General features: G+C 39.0%; 3 protein-coding genes across 6 annotated transcripts; 2 read left to right on the top strand and 1 right to left on the bottom strand.

The window, feature by feature from the left end:
• The first annotated feature begins 63 nt into the window (after positions 1–63).
• Positions 64–6,461, top strand: Fs(2)ket (Female sterile (2) Ketel). 2 transcript variants are annotated; one of them, XM_064121755.1, is made up of 5 exons: positions 64–173; positions 307–424; positions 1,711–1,769; positions 1,835–4,386; positions 5,084–6,461. In XM_064121755.1, coding segments are annotated over exons 2-5 (2,673 nt in total). In that variant the 5' UTR covers positions 64–173; positions 307–363; the 3' UTR covers positions 5,085–6,461. The 2 variants fall into 2 exon arrangements, with proteins under 2 accessions (XP_063977825.1, XP_063977824.1); XM_064121754.1 differs by lacking the exon at positions 5,084–6,461 and having other exon boundaries at positions 1,835–4,390.
• Positions 6,462–9,904: 3,443 nt separating this feature from the next.
• LOC135162849 (carcinine transporter) lies at positions 9,905–14,432 on the top strand. 2 transcript variants are annotated; one of them, XM_064121760.1, is made up of 11 exons: positions 9,905–10,159; positions 10,509–10,733; positions 11,528–11,707; positions 11,907–12,010; positions 12,084–12,238; positions 12,415–12,583; positions 12,682–12,930; positions 13,045–13,259; positions 13,548–13,729; positions 13,972–14,150; positions 14,234–14,432. In XM_064121760.1, the coding sequence occupies exons 1-11, from the start codon at positions 10,103–10,105 to the stop codon at positions 14,430–14,432; spliced, it is 1,914 nt and encodes a 637-aa protein (XP_063977830.1). In that variant the 5' UTR covers positions 9,905–10,102. The 2 variants fall into 2 exon arrangements, with proteins under 2 accessions (XP_063977830.1, XP_063977831.1); XM_064121761.1 differs by lacking the exons at positions 9,905–10,159; positions 10,509–10,733 and adding an exon at positions 10,748–10,969.
• On the bottom strand, positions 13,766–17,454 carry LOC135162850 (uncharacterized). Of its 2 annotated transcripts, none has more exons than XM_064121762.1 (7): positions 17,313–17,454; positions 16,989–17,096; positions 16,695–16,904; positions 15,953–16,462; positions 15,661–15,893; positions 15,299–15,514; positions 13,766–15,226 (listed from the first exon to the last, which is right to left on the bottom strand). In XM_064121762.1, the coding sequence occupies exons 1-7, from the start codon at positions 17,337–17,339 to the stop codon at positions 15,199–15,201; spliced, it is 1,332 nt and encodes a 443-aa protein (XP_063977832.1). In that variant the 5' UTR covers positions 17,340–17,454; the 3' UTR covers positions 13,766–15,198. The 2 variants fall into 2 exon arrangements, with proteins under 2 accessions (XP_063977832.1, XP_063977833.1); XM_064121763.1 differs by having other exon boundaries at positions 13,766–15,214.
• Between the last annotated feature and the right edge of the window lie 373 nt (positions 17,455–17,827).

Below are 17,827 nucleotides of genomic sequence, written 5' to 3'. Positions count from 1 at the left end.
TGGCGACAACTGAAACTCCAATTCGTAACGGCCGTTTGCTGAACCCACCCTGCTGACAAAGGGGGGTGGTGTTGGAGGGGGTAAAACACAGACTCGTCTCGCGACGTATGAGTGGCAGTGAGTTTGGTGGCTACATGTGGATAATCCGCCGGTCGTCGTTGCGACTCCGAGTGGTGAGACACTTTTTATTACAAATAAAATCCCCAGAGGCATTGAGTTTTCAACGATAAAACTATCGACAAATACATACACAGAGTATTCAAGTTAATCCATCCATAAACGATTGATAAGTTTCATTAATTTTAGACGATTCAGCATTATTATTTATCTTAAAACGTGCACGACAAGAAACGGGCGTCCAAAATGCAGATGGATCAGACGACGATGCAGCTGATACAGGTCTTAGAGAAGACTGTATCACCAGGTGAGATGAATTATTCAATGGACCGCATGTTTTCCATCATTTCGATAAATGAAAATTGATTTTTGAGGTTATTTTCACTAGTTTCAAGTGATTGGCGAGGGGCGGGGGGGAGGGCTTGGGAATTGGAAGAATTGGTGTGGGATATGTTGGATTTCATCCTAGACACTACACCGGCATAACGACGGTTATGTTTCCCCCTTTGTCGTCACTTCGTCTTTGTTCATACATGGCATGTGCTCCAGGCATTCAATGGAATTATTTCTCTCTCCTCTTCATTAGTAATATTATTCACGGTGATCCAGATTGTTCTCAACTGACTTGTCGTTTTTTTAAAACTCATCCAGGGCGATAAAATGCGTCACGAGGTGACTCATTAATTCATTCACTTTTTCCGTTTTTGGATTTTCATTTATTTGGGATTAAAAAAATGTGGTTAGTTTTTGAACGGAACTTGTTGTGACGTTTTAGAGCTGCGAAGTGGTTTCCGGATGGGGATTGGACTTTTAGGCGGCGGGAAGTGCATTTTTGGCGGGCCCTGTTGCTAGGGGGCCTCGTGGAGGATTTCAATCCATTAATTTAGGAGCAGAGCTAGGGTTACACATGTCAACTTCGGGATTGAGAAGAAATTTGAAGAATCCCTAATTCTATTGATTACTCCGTAAATAATGAGAAAGAAAATCGGTTCAATTATTTCTTCTTTTAGTAGTATTACTCGTGCGTAACCACATGATGAATTATTTTTTCATCTATTAACATTTTTTAAATTAAAGAGAATAGTCCGGTAGAACAAAAATTAAGAATTTCGGCTGCATCCCATAATGTTTCTGCTCAATTATTCTTTATTTTTCCACTTTGACATCAATTTAGGATTCATATGCTAACCTCATGATGAGTTTTCGTAAGGCAACTTATAATGCAAGAGATTTTCTTCGGATTAACTTCGATACAACAGCTCTTCACACAAATTACTCTGGGTCACTACAAACCTTCAGAAATCAATTCCGTCTAAGCAGAAAATTTTAATAACATGCTGATAACTCTGAACGATAGCATGTTTCCATAAATTGGAACGATTTCGATTATTTTTAACCAACAAATTGAAAAAGAAACTATGTTAATCAAATTATAAATCACTGAATGTTGGTGATTTGTTTCAAATATGTCTCAATTTAATTGAGCAAGTAATGATTGAAAATGGCAAAATTTATAATTTTATCATGAGGAGTTTCGTGCCTCCTTAAAAGATCGTCCATGGAATCATGGAATAATTATTAATGTCATTTCAGACAAAAATGAGTTGGAGGCAGCGAAGAATTTTCTGGAGCAGGCGGCCCTTACGAATATCGTAAGTAATTTTCGCAATTCCTAAAAGCTCCTTAGCGCAGCTCCCTAACGTTCTTCCCTTTCCAGCATGAATTCGTTCAGCGTCTGTCAGGTGTGCTGGGCACGACAGCAGCGAGTACCGTGGCCCGTATGGCAGCAGGTCTCCAATTAAAGAACCAGCTTACCTCCAAAGATCCAGCTGTAAAAGCGCAATTCCAACAGCGATGGCTGGCAATACCGGTCGAAACCCGCGAGTACATAAAGAAAAATATTCTAGGAGCCTTGGGTACTGAAACCAATCGTCCAAGTTCAGCAGCTCAGTGTGTTGCTTACGTAGCTGTTGCAGAGCTTCCAGTGAATCAATGGACAGAGCTCATTCCCCTTCTGGTCAGCCATATAGCAGACCAAAATAGCACTGAAATGATGAAGGAAGCAACCCTCGAGACGATTGGTTACATCTGCCAAGAGATCGACAGTGAAGTCCTCGTTTCCCAATCAAATCAGATCCTCACTGCCATTATTCATGGAATGAAGGGCTCCAGTACCTCGAATCATGTGAAATTAGCAGCGACCAGAGCGCTTTACAATTCCCTAGAATTTACGAAAGGAAATTTCGAAATTGAGTCTGAAAGAAATTTCATAATGGAAGTTGTCTGTGAAACTACTCAGTCCACCAACACACAGATACGTGTGGCGGCCCTTCAGTGTCTTGTTAAGATCATGTCCCTTTACTATCAATTTATGGAGCCTTACATGGGCCCTGCACTCTTTCCAATAACTCTAGAAGCCATGAGATCAGACAGCGATGAAGTTGCCCTCCAGGGGATTGAATTCTGGTCTAATGTAGCGGACGAAGAAGTAGATCTATCGATGGCAGAGGGCGAAGCATCTGAGGGTGGTCGTCCCCCTTCAAAAGTTTCTCGTCATTATGCCAAAGGTGCACTGGTGTATCTTGTTCCAGTTTTGATTCAAAAACTAACTAAGCAGGAGGAATTCGACGATGAAGACGATTGGAATCCCTCAAAATCAGCTGGAGTTTGTTTGATGCTACTAGCGTCTTGCTGCGAAGAGAGCATAGTTCCCCATGTGCTTCCCTTCGTCAAGGAGAATATAAAGAATCCCGATTGGAGGTACAGAGACGCAGCTCTGATGGCTTTCGGATCGATTCTCGGGGGTCTGGAACCAGTGGCACTCAAACCTCTTGTTGAACAAGCCATGCCGACTCTTATTGAGCTCATGTACGACGTGAGTGTCGTGGTAAGGGATACAGCGGCCTGGACATTCGGTCGAATCTGTGAGATCATTCCTGAGGCCGCAATAAATCCAACGTACTTGAAGCCTCTATTAGAATCGTTGGCAAATGGTCTCAATGCAGAGCCCAGAGTCGCTGCTAATGTCTGTTGGGCCTTTACAGGTCTAGCTGAAGCTAGCTACGAGGCGGCTGAAACTGGAGATGATCAGCAGCCCGAGACATACTGCATGTCAATGTTCTTTGATTATATAGTTCAGAGACTGCTGGAGACGACTGACAGAGTTGATGGAGCACAAGCAAATCTTCGATCAGCTGCATACGAAGCCCTAATGGAAATGGTTAAGAACTCACCCAAAGATTGTTATGTAACTGTTCAAAAGACGACGATGGTGATATTGGAGAGACTTCAGCAGGTCCTACAAATGGAGACCCACTTCCAGAATCATTCTGACAGGGCTCAGTATCATGATCTTCAGTCCCTTCTGTGTGCAACACTTCAGTCTGTTTTGAGAAAAGTCACCCCTGAGGATGCTCCGAGGATCTCTGATGCTATCATGAATGCTCTCCTATCGATGTTCAGTTCGAACTCTGGAAAAGTTGGGGGTGTGCAGGAGGATGCACTCATGGCAGTGTCCACGTTGGTCGAGGGCCTTGGAGACGGTTTCTTGAAGTACATGGATGCTTTTAAACCATTCTTGTGCCTCGGGTTGAAGAATCATGCTGAGTATCAGGTCTGTGGAGCTGCAGTTGGGCTCACTGGGGATCTTTGTAGAGCCTTGAAGGGCAAAATGTTACCCTATTGCGATGAAATCATGATGCTGTTGCTGGAAAATTTGGGAAATGAGTCAGTTCATCGATCTGTCAAGCCCCAGATTCTCTCGGTCTTTGGAGATGTGGCACTCAGTATTGGGCCTGAGTTCAAGAAGTATCTGGATGTGGTACTGCAAACATTGGCACAAGCTTCTCAGGCCAATGTCGACAGAACTGATTACGATATGATTGATTATTTGAATGAGCTCAGGGCGGGAGTTCTGGAGGCGTATACTGGAATTATTCAAGGGTTCAAGGGAGAAAAAGAAGTCCCCGGGGCCCCCAATGCTGATGTCATGCTGTTGGAACCTCACGTTCCGTTTGTCATTCAATTTATCACGTCTATTGCACAGGACAGAGAGCACTCAGATGAGGCCATGTCTGCGGCTATTGGATTGCTTGGGGACCTTGTTGTCGCGTTTGGGGCTAAGATGCTCCCCATGGTGGAGACCGAACCTCTTACGGAGTTACTTACCAAGGGGAGGAGGGCCAGACTCAACAAGGCCAGGGCTCTGGCTTCTTGGGCCACTAAGGAGATTCGAAAGGCCAAGAATCCTGCTAATTCTACGTCGAGTTGGTGAGTTGGTTATTTTCTCATCGAATTTTTAGGGGTTGGAGAGTTTTTTTGGGTGTTGTGTGCAAAGAATGAACGGGATAGTAGATGAAGCGGGAGGCAGAATGAACCTTTTTAGGCGGCAGGATTAAAAGATAGCTGGCAACATCGGCAGGGTACGACAATTTAGTAGTACCTGTAAAGTATAAATAGCGTCCATAAAGGTTCATTCGGTTGCGCGCTTCTTTGGGTACTTTTGCAATAATTTCATAGATTGATAAAAAATTTTAACGGAAAAGACTTCAATGGTTCGGGATCATGCTCTCTCAATGTCAACAAATTTTTAATGACTTGTCCTCGTATATAAAACTTAAGAATTGCATTCCATTGAAATTTATTTAAGCTTGGACCTAAAAGAATGGCAGAGGAGTCAGTTAGTTGAAATAATCTCTCTCTCTCTCAGAGTGATTGAAGAACCTTCAGTCTCGAAAACATATCGACCTAAATACGCAATTGTCAAATGTCTATATTTCCAGTTTAACAATAACCATCTGAGTTTTCAATGAAATTCCTCGGACTAATAGTTTTACTCGACAAAAAATGAAACGAAACCCCGACTTTATTCCCCGAAATTGAAGATAAGCCCAAAATCTTGACCTGAGATAACCGTTTTTTTCCTCGAAACGCTCGTTAATTACACCTCGCCCGCTTTTGTTTGCAGATCACCCCACGAATGTTCTCTCGTGCAAATTGATTTGACTAGAAACCTATCGAACACAATACAAAGACAACAAGATTGGATGGTGCGGATGCGAGTAGATGGATGTGCGTGAGATTTTCCCAGTAAAAACGCGATTGAGAGAGACAGAAAAAAAAACACAAAAAATGCAAAAATGGATGATAAGGATGAGGATACGAGGTAATGAGAGAAATGGTGATTTATTGATGATGGTGAGTCTGCACGTGTTCCTCTGGGCCCTTCCCCCAAGAAGTGTGTGTTGCGTCAGAAACTGAAAGAATTAAATGAATAAACAGTTTAATGAGGGAGGAACTCTGGTCCACTGCTCATTGGATGGCCGACGACGGATGAAGGATACAATTGAGTGCAAGTTGATAATGTTGCCAAATACGTGAATGAGAAAAAGGAAAAAAACGGAAAATGAATAATCATACAAGAGAATACAAGAGAGCCCTGTCTAAAAGAGGTCTGGTGATACGAGTGTGCCTGAAAAAAAGTTTAAAAAAAAAATAGAAAAATTGCAGAGACTAATAAGTGAGACATTAATAAATGATTAACTGCTGATTAGACTGTGTACTTATCACCGTCAATGCAGAATCGTCGGCGCGTGAGCTGGGTTTATGCGTGTAATCACCTCAGAGCCGAATGAGTGCGACTGAGTTCTGTGTGATATCGATTATCTGGTTTTTCTCTTTAGCATATGTGCGACTTTGACGAACTTCTAATTTCTTTCACATTTTTTCTCTTTTCAAATCATTTTACTCGTAGAGCGATGGTAGAATTAGCTTGATTCTGGGGATATGTCTTTGAAATTGATGGGGTTAAACATTTAAATATTCTGGCAATTTTTCTGGGGAAAAATTATCAATAAAAGTTCTTTTAAAAATAGCTTAATCTTTTTATTAAATTTCTAGATAACAATTTTTTTATGGGTATAATTTTTATAGCTCTTAATTTTCCCCAGGAAAACTTTCACATGAGAATTCTGTCTCTGAATTTCAAAGATATTTGTTACAAGGTGTATTTTATCACTGCTCTACAGATTTTTTGTTTTCATTTATCAAAGGAAACAATTGAATTGTTCAATCCTAAATGATTTTCAATTTGAAATATTTTCTTTTTTTCCATCGAAGTTCCTGCGCGGCTGGCGGCGAATGAAGTGTGATTGAACTGCTGAAAAAAATAGGGATAAACCATTTTTTTGAATACAAGGTGAAGATAAAATGTGATGATTATTGTATGTTAGATGTTGTAAGGGAATTTATGAATGCATGATATAAGTTTATATGCTAAAAGACATGAATGAATGATTGTATGAAAGATCATTGGTTGAATAAAGTTGTAAATGAGAAATACAAAATTGTGTGGGTGTTATATTTTTTTTCATGATGGTCTGAATGTTCCGTTAATTGTCGATCCATTAAAATCAATGTTTTGATAATATTAATAATTTATTTAGTATCTTCTGTACGCGAACGAATCACCGTACGTTCCTAAATTCTTTTTTTTTAATTCACTAAATTGAATATCTTGATGATTTTTACCAATGATTTTGTGTCTGTTTTTTTTTTATCCATATGTCCCTGTAACTTCTATCCATTATGCGATTTTGCATGGCCTTTAGCCAACTATATTGTTTATTTATCGACGAGATAAGATTGGATAAAATTTAGTCATAATACAGTTAGGGATGAGTTCGAAAGTTATGTATTTTGTTAATATTCCGGAAAGGGATGGGTTTAGAGGCAAATATCCGGAATTATTTTCTATGAGGAATGGACTTCTAGAGATCTACCGCCGATGTCGTAGCTGCAAAAAATTATAGTTCAGGTCAAGGGTATTTGTTCTATTCGTTATACGAAAATAGGGAAAATATTTGACAACGTTCTTATCATCGTTTTTTCGAAAAAAATTATGCATTATTTGGCATGAAATTTTCTTTTTAAAAAATGTTATTACTTCCTGATAACATCAGTCAGTAGAAGATAATCGCATGGTTTTCAAAATTCATTATTTATGTTCAATATCATTGTTTTGTTTACTGGTTAAACATCTCTGAAACAAGTGGTTTAAGGTAAAATATCCGAAGACATTCCCTTAATTATGAGTCTATAAATGTAGACTAGTTTAGACGGTATTCCGCAATTAGACAATTGAAGAATAATTTCGTGGAAGACAGAAATTCTTATCGATGATCCCACGTTTTGGCTTTAGGGAGGCCCTCATCAGGGGTTTCTTTATCCTCTCAGAATACTCAACAGAACAAATGAACATAATGAAGAGACCCCTCATGAGGGCTCATCAGTAGTAGGTCTTATCATCGACCCGAATTTTATTCTCATTAAACCCTAGATTGGTCAGCCTACGAGGGAAAGGCCGCAGCGCATTGTTTTTCAGGAATTGATATAAATAGGCTGATAGATTTTTTTTTAAACAAATTTGACTTTTCCAAAGTTACTAAAGAAAAACAATGTTTTTAAGCGGGAAGATTATTTGTTCGCATCCTAAATGAAAGTGCTCGAGATGCAACCTGGGGATTGCATTCGGATACATCTTTGTCGAAAGTGACCTACTGCCAGGTCGCATGGGCGACCAATCTAGGGTCAATTCCCATTCATTGCCATAACTTGCCAAATTCGTGAAAACCGCCTAGGCCAATCTGCAATCGTCAACTCGTAGTAAAATACTCAACAGTTGAAAATTATCAGTTGAGGGAACTTTTCCTGTGGAAAATTAGATTCTCTTAAAATAAGTCCGAACGATTCATAACCAAATGACTCCTCATTATGGAGAGCAGTATTGTCCATGGTCAGAGAATTAATGCAAATTACATAATAGAAATTTCAAAATGCTCATCCTCGTCAACTACATGATCCTTCTCTTCTCCATCCTATATTCCATACCTACTATCTAGAGGAGCCACACTGTGCTTGACGAATTACTCACGAGTGTCTCCTGCCCTTGATAAGAAAACAGTATATTTCCTTTCAGGGCCCGATAAAAAAATTAATTAATTAATTAATTGATTAAATTTCGGAAGGTTTGCAGCGAAATTCAGATTTTTTTGCGATAAATCCAAGACAAATTCGTGAAGTAAATTATTGTTCGTACTTTAAAGATACTAGTCCTAATGTGCCAGCGTATGAAGGGCATGCCATGACTATGTGTACAATGAACTTGCGATTCAATTTTTTGGAACCATGAACAATACTGTCATTATCGTGATAGTATTATGATTACAGAACGATTTAAATCAACTAGTTTCTGAGATCAAAAATAAATAAAATTTTGAAAAATAAATAAAATTTTTGTTCATCTGTCTCTAGATAATTGTATTTTTCCAATTATTTATTTAAAAAATGACATGTGTGGAGGGAAATTCAGTCTGAAAACCGGTGTGTGACAATCGTGAAACAACTGCCGGATTTTTTGAAAAAGAACAATTCAATAAAATACGAAAGTACCTTGAATAAATGGGCTAGTGATAATAAGTTTAAGTGTTAATCACGAGAACGAAGAATGAAGATAATTAATGTGTGATAGAGCGACAGTGAAAGACTGCGTGCCTGCGTTTTAGCCGGTTCTCTAGAGATCTCGGCATCTACGCACGAACGATTTTAAAAAAAAAGATTCTTTTCGCGTTCAAGATCGAAAATCAAATTTTGTACTCTATCGATATGTCAACGCAAAAGGAATCGTCTCATGGAGAGAAAAAAAAAAGCTTCCATTCCGAAGCAAAAAGGAGAAAACCGCATTGATTCGTGGGATAAACACGAGACATTGGAAATTGTCAGTGTGGATTTCATTATATTTTTTGTGGAAAAATTTTTAAAAAGAAAAATTAATTATTAATGACTAAATCACATGAGACAGGGATGGAGGATTGCGCGATGCTGTTATCAGTCTGTACTTGCGTATTTGCGTTTACATGCGAAATACGAATGCCTGCGTACGAATTTATGGGGAGATGTACCTGTTCTTGCAAGTTTGAAAAATGAGTGGTAAGGTAATTTTTGATCAATGATGATTAATGAAAGGTGAATAAATAGGAATGCTGCCATTAAACTAGAAAGGAATTTAAAATTTTCAGATAATTAAAGATTATGGATGCAACATTTTTTCATATTTTCAGCGATTAAATTGCAAAAGGAAATGCCAAGAAACGACATACAAAATCACATGTCAATTATTTTGCAAAAATCCCCAAGAGGGATGAGGATCAGAGACCATTATCCTGTCATCATGTGCATCAATGTCATACCAAAGCACTTTCAAATGTTCTTCGTACAACTAATTGAATTCAATAATGATCTCATTAATCATTCCTTTATAGTAATGAAATGATTATATCTGGTGGGATATCAAGCAGAAAATTTCAGGAATGAAAAATGATTACATTCGACGCTCTTCTTCGCGACAATTTGTGTGACAATGACTCACAAGAGTTCTGAATTTAACTTTTTTCGCAATTCTAACAGGAAAAGAAGTTTTTTACATCCAGGCCAAAACCCTTGAGACCCTGCTGCATTGATCCATTTGATATTTTTCTCACTGCTGCCACGTTCTCACCGTGTCAAAAAGTGCCTTTTCCTTCACTAGTAATCCAGTGCCTATCAATTGCCAGGTAACCAGTGGCACATTCGGTGTCACCTGTCCTCAATCCCCCTCTAAGTACCCTTAACCCAATTGAATTACCCCCAACGCATGGACATCAACAATATCGCCATCATTTCATCCACTTTACACCTTTTGCCGTCTTCTCTGATCAAGTTCCTTCCCCCAATTTTTCGAGCATCGGAATCCTCTGGAGTGAAGATTCTTCCGTCCTTTTCCTTTCCCTCTTTGGTTGCCCTGAGTAATTTTTCGTGAATTATCAAAGAGTTAAAGAGAAAAAACAGATATGCTGTACTCACGTGACGCAACCCCTTGTATGGTCTCTTGATCTCCATAGTCTCGTTGGGATTTTAAAAAAGAACCGATTGAATTTTAAGTCGAACAAGTATGTACGGGTCGGACGATAACCCTCCTCCGAGTCCCGATACCACTAAGCAGGAAGACGTGAGTCGTGTCTTGAGTCGTTTCATATATCATTCGTCATGGGAAGATCATAGTGAAGATGTCTTGAGTGAAGTGAAAGATGGAAAATTTATGCGAGAGTTGCATGTCAATTTTTAGTGTCTCAGGATGGGGTGATTGTTGTGGAAGATATTGCCAGCGTTGGGGGGAGGGAGGGGGAGGGTCGGTTTCCGGTTCCTGAAATTTTCTGCAAGATAAATTCTTTGATACACTCACCTGACCCCTTCACTACCAAGATCATTTCTGTGATTTTAATTGATGATGAATGGTGTCATTCAGAGGTGTTTGATGGGTTCAATCGAGTGAATTTATTATTGAGGTTATCTTCTAGGATGCATTTGACCTCGACGACTTGCTCCCGATTGTCGGGGAATTTGGGACATACCAGAAGAAACTACTGTGGCTCGTGTGCCTGCCTGCATGCCTCCCCTGTGGCTTTTGTGCATTCAATCAGCTATTCATGGCGTCAACACCCCCTCACTGGTGTCGTATACCAGGACTCGAGAGCCTCGACTCCACCAGGAGGCGACGACTCGCGATTCCGACTACTAATCAGGTCTCTAGTGTAAATAGAAATGCTGACGTTGAACACCCAGAAAAAACATCAGTAGCAAATTTCGTGCACTCGCTCGTAAATTGGATGTGTTTAGATCGTTTTTACTAGATGTTCGTTGATGGATCAACATGCAATGCATAGATGTTAGTTATTCTGCGAGGTATTCCATGTCAAATGAGTCAACTGCTAATCCTCACAATTTCCTTTGGGAAATTAACTTCGAATGTTCTCCAGGGGTGAGGCGTCGCTCAAACTTTTTTTTCAAACTCTTTCTCAATAACTCTAGTTCCCATCAATTATCCATTTTTTACTATATAAAATGTAATATAAAAATACTCCGTGTAATTTTTAATTCGATTCTCCGAGGGTTTATAATACTAACGTTTAGAAAATTGGTCTTTGCTATGGAATACCTGACATCAAATATTTTGTATTATTTAATTACAGACTTTTTGATGAGGAACCCTCGGAAGAGTTATTCATATAGCAAAAACGAATGCTTGAATTAGCCTAAATTAGACATCTTGATTCACAGTTGATATGCAGACAAACTCATATTTTATTTCTCAGAATTATTTCAAATCGTAGTCACTGTTGAGTGAATATTTGTGGCATTGAGAGTAGAATCGTCTAATTTCCCCTGAAAATATAATTTAGTATCCCGTAGAGTGAAAGCTTGACATTTAGTCTGTTCGTTTGTATGGCACACGTGTTAGCATTTTCTGGATCTGCTGGTAATGTGGATACATATTGTCCTCCTTTTTGAGTGATGAAGTTGATTTTTGTCAAAGTAGGAAGGCAACGAGACCGTGTACAGCCAGTGCACAAGGTATGATGTCAATTGGTCGGATCCCAGTGTCATTGATCTAACTAATGACAATCTCGAGGCAAATTTCACCGATTGGCCCATCGTACCATGTGATGATGGATGGGAGTATGATATATCGGAGATCATGTCTTCAATCGTGATTGATGTAAATATTGTTTTATTTTTTGCACTTTAATTTGACTGGGGCTATTTTTTAATCAAGGGAGAGTTCATCCCTTTATTTCAGTTTAATGTTGCTTTTACCTGTGCCCATAGGAACTATCTCGTTTTATGATTTCAATGGTCGATTCCCTTTTTACCTAATTAATCAGTTGTCGTTGTCTTTTTCGCTCTTACTATTTTAGTTCGATCTCGTCTGCGATAAGGCGATTTATCCCACACTTGGACTCGTGGCCTTAAACACTGGAGGACCAATCGGAGTTTATCTATTTGGTACTTTAAATGACAGGTAACAGAATAAGTGGCAGCAAAGAAACTCAATGTAATTGCAGATTTATTCAATTCCAAATAAATAATTTTAGGATTGGTAGGAGACTATCATTTTTTAGCTGCTTAGCCACTCTCATACTTGGAGGAATTATTACATCAGTTTCAAATAATTTCTGGACATGGGCTGCCTGCAGAATGGTCGTGGGCCTCACCATTCCTGCGATATATCAAATACCTTTTATTATATGTAAGAATTCAATCAATATTTATTCTTGCCGAGTTCGGAATCATCTCAAAATATCATTATACAAGTTAAAAAACGATTTCACTCACTGTCTAAATTATGTCGTATTCAAGTTATTGAGTTGTACAAATATTTCACTATGAATTATCCTAACGGATATCTCTTTTCTATTTTTATAGCCCTAGAACTCGTTGGTCCCAATTATAGGTCATTCGTGACCGTATTGACCTGCTCGTTCTACACAATGGGCCTGTGCATGCTATCAGGCGTTACTTATCTGATACCTGAATGGAGAACACTGGCTCTCATCACTAGTACACCCTTCCTCTTGTATTTTATATACTGGTGGTAAAGTAATGTTTCACTCTGTTGATATTTATTGTCACAGCTCCCCATTGACGATTTTTAGCCTTCTAACAGACCATCCTTTTTTAACAATTAATCAGGTTTCTACCGGAGTCTCCGAGGTGGCTCCTAGCCAAGGGACGATTGGGTGAAGCTAGTGAGATCCTCCAGACTCTTGCAAAAGTCAATCAGAAAGAACTACCAGTTTCGTTTACCCAAAAATTAAAACAAAGGATGACGATGTCGAGATCAAAGAGTGAAGAGGAGAGATTGAAAACTGGACCTGGAGTTTTATCATTATTCAAGACACCTAATATGAGACTCAAAACGTGCCTTATCACCCTCAATTGGTATGAAAAACCATTGTAAATATGATAAGTTAACAATAATATCTATAATTACGTCTTAGGGCAATGAAGATATGTTCACCATGTTTTTCAATTGAACCGGAAAATATATTTTAGGTTTGCCAATAACATGGTGTATGTAGGTCTCTCGTACTATGGTCCAGCGTTAGGGAACGAGGAACACTTGAGTTTCTTTTTCTCTTCCCTAGCGGAAATCCCAAGTTATCTGGCTTGTTGGGTGGTGATGGACAGATGGGGGAGAAGGTGGCCTTTATGCCTTTGTATGGTCACTGCTGGCGTTTCCTGTGTAGCTACAGTACTCCTCCCAGCAGGTAGCCATTTAAAATAATCCAGCTTGAAAAATGGGGTTTAAATAAATTCTGTCACCTTCAAAAGTGAAAATCCCTCAAGTTTTCTAGTTAAAGAGAATCTAGTAATTCTTAAAGAATGATAACTCCTTCAATTAGCAATATGATTTTTTTTCCAAACATTTGGCCAATCCTTTTCAGAAAAACATTGAGAAAGAAAAAATATTCTAATGCATTTTTAAATACATATATATTCCGAAAACTATTTTTCCCAAAAATGAAATTGTTGATTGCATAGATTGAATCTTCTAGATGCAGTGCTGACAACACTCATATTATTTCTGCTATCAAAATCCGCAATATCAGCATCATTTTTGATTATTTACCCATTCGCTGGTGAATTATATCCCACACAACTCCGAGGTGTGGCGATTGGGTTTTCAGCGTACATAAGTGGCCTCGGTCTCATCATAATCCCTTTCATCACCTATTTGGTAAGGCTTTACTCAATGAATCTCATTAAACTCGAATTAATAGCTATAATTGGATTTATTAAAGTACAGAAGAGATTTAACCCTAGAAAAATTCTTTTTCAAATTCGATTTATTTATTTTAATGAGAGAATCGACCAACCGTAGTCAAATATTTTAGGAAAATTTTTTGTAAATATATCTTATGGAATAAAATTTGCTTACTTCCATACTTAATTAATTCGCTAAACCAATTCATTCACTAGGGTAAAGAGAATTTGGTGCTTCCACTTGTAATACTTGGGGCGGTCTCCGTCATTGGAGGATTGTCCGGATTACGACTGCCTGAGACACTGCATCATCGTTTACCACAGACTGTTGAAGAGGGCGAACTCTTCGGCAAGGACTGGAAATACACCGACTGCCTCAAATGTATTCCCACCAAGTGAGGATTCATTTTTATAAAAATTAATTCATTGATTTGCCAATTTTTTATTAATGTAAATGGGTTTTTCTAACTGTCTCAAGACCACCCTCTGCAACAACTTCATACGAGGATCTCTCAGCCGGCGAAGCAGTGGAGATGCAGTCAGTATCAACTCAACCAATGTCTGAGGAGCCACGTGGACCAGCCACTGCGACTCGTAGACTCCTCATGCGGCAATCGAGTGTTATGGAGACGCAGAGGGACTCCGATGGCTCCATCAAAATGACTTATTGGTTTTAAATCACGAGTTGAGAGAGGCTGAAGGAACTCAGTGACGAATTCAGGAAGAAAGTGAGACGTTCAAGATAATTTCACACAAAATCATGACACATTAATTTCGATTGCACTTGGGACTGAGTCATTTGACAAGAAAATGCCCAGAGACACCCCCTGTGATGAAATAATTTTCTCGAAACGGTCTAGGTCGTCACAGCACTGAACAATTGTCTTGATATTTTCTCATAAAATCACTCATTACAGAAGATAATGATTCATTGTTCAAAAATATCAGAATAATTTATGATACAAATCAATTATGCCAGGTTAGACTATTCCGTTGATTAAGAATTGATTTGGAAACGAGTGATTTCAGACGACGGAATATCAAGATATCTTGTTATTCAAGAAAACTACAAAAATATCTTGACCTTTTTTTGTACGAGTACTCGTGATCCAGATAATTCACTGTATCAAAAAATTATTAATCCCGAAATTAAGTCAATCTAGAAAAATATCGAGAGACTCTTTTTGTAGCGAAAAAAATTTTTAACAAAAAATATCGTTTAATACTCGGTAATAAAAAAAAAGCAGATAAACAGCTGTATTGCCACTTTCTTACTGAATTCCTCACCATTTTCTCTCGATATCCAAGGGGAGAATTCTTCCTCTGTGCAGTAATTCTTTTTATTCATATTTCCTTGATTTTTTTTGAGGAGGGTGTTGCGCATAATTGTGTGCGTGCGTGAGTCGAAAGGATGAATCTTCTCCCTCTGGTTTTGTTCAGAAGTTATAATCTTGTCGTTCTATTGTAACAACTGTAATTAGTCAGCCGAAAATTAGATCTGAATTTTTTAAGAAAAAACTTGACTCTTTAATGATGATATTACCTTTCCAAGAGACGTCGTTTGAGTTCTGGGGGATAGGCGACGTAAATGTAGTGGTCGGGCAATTCGCCAGTGGGGATGAGCCTGTCCTCACCATCCTCATATTTTCGACGATCGTCGTGACGATTACTTCCCCCTGGATCGTGAAGGGAGGATGTGGTGGATGGACGATCGTCTGATCGATCGTCAGCCATGTCCATACAATCGTCTTCTCCAGAACTGCAATTGCAAAAACACAAGTTTGACTATTGTCTAGTTCAATCATATATGGTTTACAGATCACCTAAACCTGTCATTTTCTAATAGACTATTTGCAAAATATTACCACAGAATTAATCTGAAATTTCGCGATATGAATTACCTACCTCAGGAGGAGAGAAACGACGTAGTAACAAGCAGATATCCCGGAGGATAGCAAAAAGAGGAATGTGATGAGCAAATACCAGGGTGTGTGACGATGGTGACGTTTCGTGTCCTCCCAGTACCTGTCACAACTTAAGTACCAGCAGATTGCACGATTTAATTCACCCTCGATATCCTGGAAATCCTTCACTGAGAGATTAGCTAATAATCCAGCAATGCAATCCCTCACAAGCACCTGGAATAATAGGACAAAAATGTTTGTACGTTTCCAGAAAAAAAAAACCAATAACTCACTTCGCATTGAATTTTGAGTTTAGCAAGCTCCTCTGGTTTGCAATGTGACTTCAATCTCCTAATTTCTGACTGTCTCTTCCTTTCTTTTCTATCTCCAGCTGGCAATGCAGCCTCCACAAGATTGCTGGGATCATCGTCTTCATCATCGCCATGTTCACAGGCACTGCTTTTGTTATCTGGTCCAGCTATGTCTCTATGATAATCTGATGTCCTCGTAGCTGAGGACGAGGTAGTTTCCTCGCGTCGACAGTGCTTCTGGTGGCTCTGATGATGCGATCCGGCCGGCATAACTTCTGATTTGTCACTGACTTTACTGTAGATTCGAGTCAAGTCACGACACTCACAGGGAATAACTGTTGATGTTTTATCAGTGTTCTCTCGCCATACTTGAATGTCTGTGTTCAGGGTACCAGCCGGATCATCGACTAGAGAACTTTCCAGTTCTGATGGTCCTAGTACGTCGCAACGCATTATGTCACAATAATTTGCTAAACACACAGCATCTTCCGCCTGGAAGAAGGGAAAATATTTTTGCAGAGGTAAAATATTTAGTTTTCTTCTTTGTTTGTTTTAACACGTTTTTGATACTCTTTCCCACGATAAATTCAGGATATATTCGAGGACAAGTCAAAAACTGTCGAATAAAAGGAATGTTGGTCATAACTAAGACGAAGCGAGTGTTCGAGGGTTAATGCTTCCTCTTCAAGAAACAAAAGTATACAAAAAGAATATCAGAACTTACTGTGTTGATATTACTCTTATGCCTGCTATCGAAATGTGCCTCTAAATGTTTCTCCGAGTAAAAAGATTTTCCACACAATCCACAAGTCCATTGAGACGTTCTGTGCTGATACTTGGCAGCCTGTTGGGGATAGAAAATATCCCGACTCTCGTGGAAAGGACACTCCAGGGGTAATTCTACCTGGTACTTCTTCAATATCGGCATCCATCTCTACAGAGCAACCCGCCAATTTCCCATAAACTCATCACAAAAAATTGTTCCAATTATTAAAAAAAATTCAGTCCACGTAATTACCTTTTGTACGATCCGCCTGACCATCGAAGCACGATCCCGGGGGCATGATATTTTAAATACCGAGGGTCCTGGCCACGGAATAACAGACAAAAGCAGCACCACCACAATCTAAATAGTTAGAAATTCAAAATTGCAGTTAAAAAAATTAATTAATTGATGAAACTCTTGCTCGCACACCAGATGCAATGCTCAATCAATATTTGTCTTATTTAAGGTCTGTTCAATGTAGAAATTGTTGCGTTTTAATCACCGCACCGCGCAGACAGAATATTAAAATAAAATTATGGTATGGAGATGTTAAAACTAACGGCAAACAACGTTTACCTCGAGGTAACAGGATTTGGTCTTCATTCATAGCCTTCTGTTTGATTTCTGATCGAACTAAACTTGATCGTCCCTGCGGAATTCCTCTGATGATGACAATGTGCTTTTTTCACTGTCTATTCTCGTATCAGGAACTACATATGCCTTTGCGCGCGCACGTGTGCATTGACATTAAAGTAATAGTGCAGGGGGTAGGATTCACCCCTTGGGAACGGGGCAAGTGTCAGCGTCGATGAGGTCGCGCAAACGCAGTTGACAAGCGCGTAATTTTTATTTTTCCGAATTAAATGAATATGTCCGAATGGTTCTCATTCAATTGAACTAATCTCAATACGTGTATTGATCTACTTGTTTGTCTAGGTCTTCGGTAATGTCCAGTATCGGTATTATCTCCTTGACTGGCCAGTCAGTCTTGTATGGAGTGGCAGAAGTGATTTCCTGAATTTCTTTGAATGATTTTTGGAGAGTTTCAAAGAGAGTTACACTGTTCGAAAATTACAACTAATATTTGAAGT

The sequence above is a fragment of the Diachasmimorpha longicaudata genome, chromosome 5 (genome assembly GCF_034640455.1).
Source record: "Diachasmimorpha longicaudata isolate KC_UGA_2023 chromosome 5, iyDiaLong2, whole genome shotgun sequence".
In the NCBI taxonomy this organism is placed as follows: Eukaryota; Metazoa; Arthropoda; class Insecta; order Hymenoptera; family Braconidae; genus Diachasmimorpha; species Diachasmimorpha longicaudata.
This window is presented reverse-complemented; position numbering and strand designations above follow the sequence as displayed.

Coding starts and splice junctions, on each gene's coding strand:
- LOC135162849 (XM_064121760.1), top strand. CDS start 10,103: ATGTACGGGTCGGACGATAACCCTCCTCCGAGTCCCGATACCACTAAG. Junction 12,584..12,681: donor TTGTATTTTATATACTGGTG/GTAAAGTAATGT, acceptor ACAATTAATCAG/GTTTCTACCGGAGTCTCCGA. Junction 14,151..14,233: donor CTCAAATGTATTCCCACCAA/GTGAGGATTCAT, acceptor AACTGTCTCAAG/ACCACCCTCTGCAACAACTT.
- LOC135162850 (XM_064121762.1), bottom strand. CDS start 17,339: ATGAAGACCAAATCCTGTTACCTCGAG. Junction 17,097..17,312: donor CCAAATCCTGTTACCTCGAG/GTAAACGTTGTT, acceptor CTAACTATTTAG/ATTGTGGTGGTGCTGCTTTT. Junction 15,515..15,660: donor GTCGTTTCTCTCCTCCTGAG/GTAGGTAATTCA, acceptor TTGCAATTGCAG/TTCTGGAGAAGACGATTGTA.